This window comes from Opisthorchis viverrini (assembly GCF_000715545.1).
Source record: "Opisthorchis viverrini unplaced genomic scaffold opera_v5_711, whole genome shotgun sequence".
Classification (NCBI taxonomy): Eukaryota; Metazoa; Platyhelminthes; class Trematoda; order Opisthorchiida; family Opisthorchiidae; genus Opisthorchis; species Opisthorchis viverrini.
This window is the reverse complement of record NW_008752359.1, coordinates 19,624-22,081: the sequence shown is the minus strand read 5'-3', so window position 1 is coordinate 22,081 and position 2,458 is coordinate 19,624. Positions and strand designations below refer to the sequence as shown.

Below are 2,458 nucleotides of genomic sequence, written 5' to 3'. Positions count from 1 at the left end.
GGTGAAGATATGATCGATGCAACCTCTTGCAGGACGGAACCCAGCTTGGTTTTCACGGATCTCTCTCTCCCTGTGTTCAGTCAACCTTCGAAGGATAAGGCCAGAGAGCACCTTCGATGCCACAGCTAACAGGCTGATGCCACGGTGGTTTTCACATAGCGTCTGCGTACCCTTTTTGAAATTGGGGATAACTGTCGACATGCCCCATTCTGCAGGCACTTTCTCTTCGTCCCATATAGCACCAATAAGCTTCGTCAGTTGGGTTACCAGGGAATTTCCGCCTTCTTTGAAGAGGGCTGGATACAGACCGTCCGGTGCTGGTGCCTTCTCACGTTTGAGTACGGCTATTTCGTACCTTGTTTCGTCTTCCGAAGGGCGATCAAGGTTTACATTCCATTCGCCCGTATGCATTATCTCCACCGGCTGTGTTGCAGAAGGCCACCTGAACTGCTCTTCGAAGTGTTCGGCCCATCTCTCCAGTCGACGTTTTTGCGAGTGAATTAATGAGCCATCTTTTTCATTTATCGTTTCGCTGACCGTTGCCTTCCTAGGGCCAGTCGATCGTATCAGTTGATAAAGGGCGCGGCTGTTTCCCGTAGCAAAAGCCTTCTCCATCTCCCGAGACGGCAGTTGTCAACCTGACTCAGTTTACTGATCAGTGTTTTCATACTTCTTTGGCAGATCATACATAGTCCACCACTCGGTCGCTTCCACTGAACACAGTGATGAGCGAAAAGAGCTCTGTGAGCCAGACAGTCTTCTGGCATGCACAGTACATGTCGTGACCAGCGTAATCCCAGTAGAAAAGTAATCCGCGTATCGTGGGAGAGATCCTCCTTCCTGAAACTACCTGGTGAACCTTAGGACTATTAATCCGATGTTCCGACCCGACCAAACCAATTCTTCGGGGACGGTTACACACTGACAACTTTCGTAAGCAATCTTCGCGTAGAGGCCACGTCTCTGATTTGCAGATCAGCCTGGTCGCACTGTCGCAGTGTAAACTCTGCCCTCGACAGACAACCAGACGTCGCGTCGGCACCATAGGTGTCGGAGATTGGCAAAGGCTGACTGGGTCTTTCGGATTCGAGAAGTAATCTCATCTACAGCCGATTCACAGGAGCTTATACAACTGTCCAGGTAGTAACCTATCACGTCCACCGATTGGTCTGCAAGCATAAGGTTTGGGTTTGGTCCCACCAAGTCTTGTGACAGACCCTTACACTTTGCAGTTGTGAAGCATATGCCAAACTGTCTGGCGGTCATTTGGGTAGTTGAAAAGGTTTGTATTTTTCAACTATATGAAGAAAAAAGAAGAATATCGTGCGCATACTCAATGTGTGTGACGGAACGTCGCACGAGCATTTTGACCCCGGAGGTTGCAGAGACAGGCAGAAAAAACTAATCTACATTGGACGGTACTAGAGAGTACCTTAGAAGCTATGACCAATAGATTGATGCCCCAGTAGTTTGCGTACGACCTTTCGCCTTTCCGAATGCAGTCACTGTCGGGGTGCTCCATGTTGTCGGAACTCTCTCCTCATTCTAGATAACTCAGGGTAAAGTCGTCAGGTTAGCCACCAGAAACTCATCACCTTCTCTGAAGAATGCAGACCACTTGGACCGAGTGTCTTGTTGCACTGAAGCTGAATGCTGGACTTTTGCTGTCGATGGTAACGACGTTCAACTCGGTTTAGTTGATGAAGGCACTATAATACACACTACGAACTTCCAACTACCGTCTACCATGGAAAACACTGTTTTCAACCCCGAGCCCTTGTTAACGAAAGGCTCGCAGTGAACAGGCCGTGATTTAGCAACGGGAAACGAAGGTGAGCGCTTTTTCACCAATGCCAGTTCCTTTCAGTTTAGATAGGTAAGGTAACACTATCTGCAGATCTTCCACTTTGCCAAAGATCAAAATGTCCATATTATATATTATATTATTATATCATTATGTCATTATGAGGGAAACTTTGGAGAGTTTCGGAATTCATTTCTCCCCCTTGATCTACATGTGTATTTGGCCACACCTAGGATATACTATACAAAAGTATTCACCATGGTTGAATGATATATTCAGGCACATCCACTCAAGCCTGTCTGTAGACTGATTTCCACATTCTGGTTTATGGTCCCAAATCTAGGATTATACTCCACTGTTTACAACAGCAAGCGGCGGGTCAGTTTCTAACACAGCGAGACTCCTCATGAGACCGTTTGTCTAAGCTTTCTGCACTTGTGGCCATACAGTTGGACCCACAAATCGATACTGCTACATAATGATGTGGACTTGATTTATTTTTCATGGTGTGCAGATAGTAGAAAGCTTCACCAAAAGGTGCCTATCAATATTCCTCCCTTGTTGTATTGAACATCATCTAGGTGCTTACCCGATCACCATTCATTTTACACATCCATGACACTCGGTCGATCATGCAATTCGCGACATACATCC

The 2,458-nt window shown here is 46.7% G+C and overlaps 1 protein-coding gene across 1 annotated transcript in view; it reads right to left on the bottom strand.

The window, feature by feature from the left end:
* The window catches only part of T265_11992 (hypothetical protein), a gene marked incomplete at both ends in the record, with an annotated part of 25,314 nt that overhangs the window by 21,971 nt on the left and 885 nt on the right, over window positions 1-2,458 (bottom strand). Inside the window, one exon of the mRNA XM_009178862.1 lies at window positions 171-512. Within this exon, the coding sequence (XP_009177126.1) occupies window positions 171-512 (342 nt within the window). The remainder of the gene's footprint in view (window positions 1-170; window positions 513-2,458) is intronic.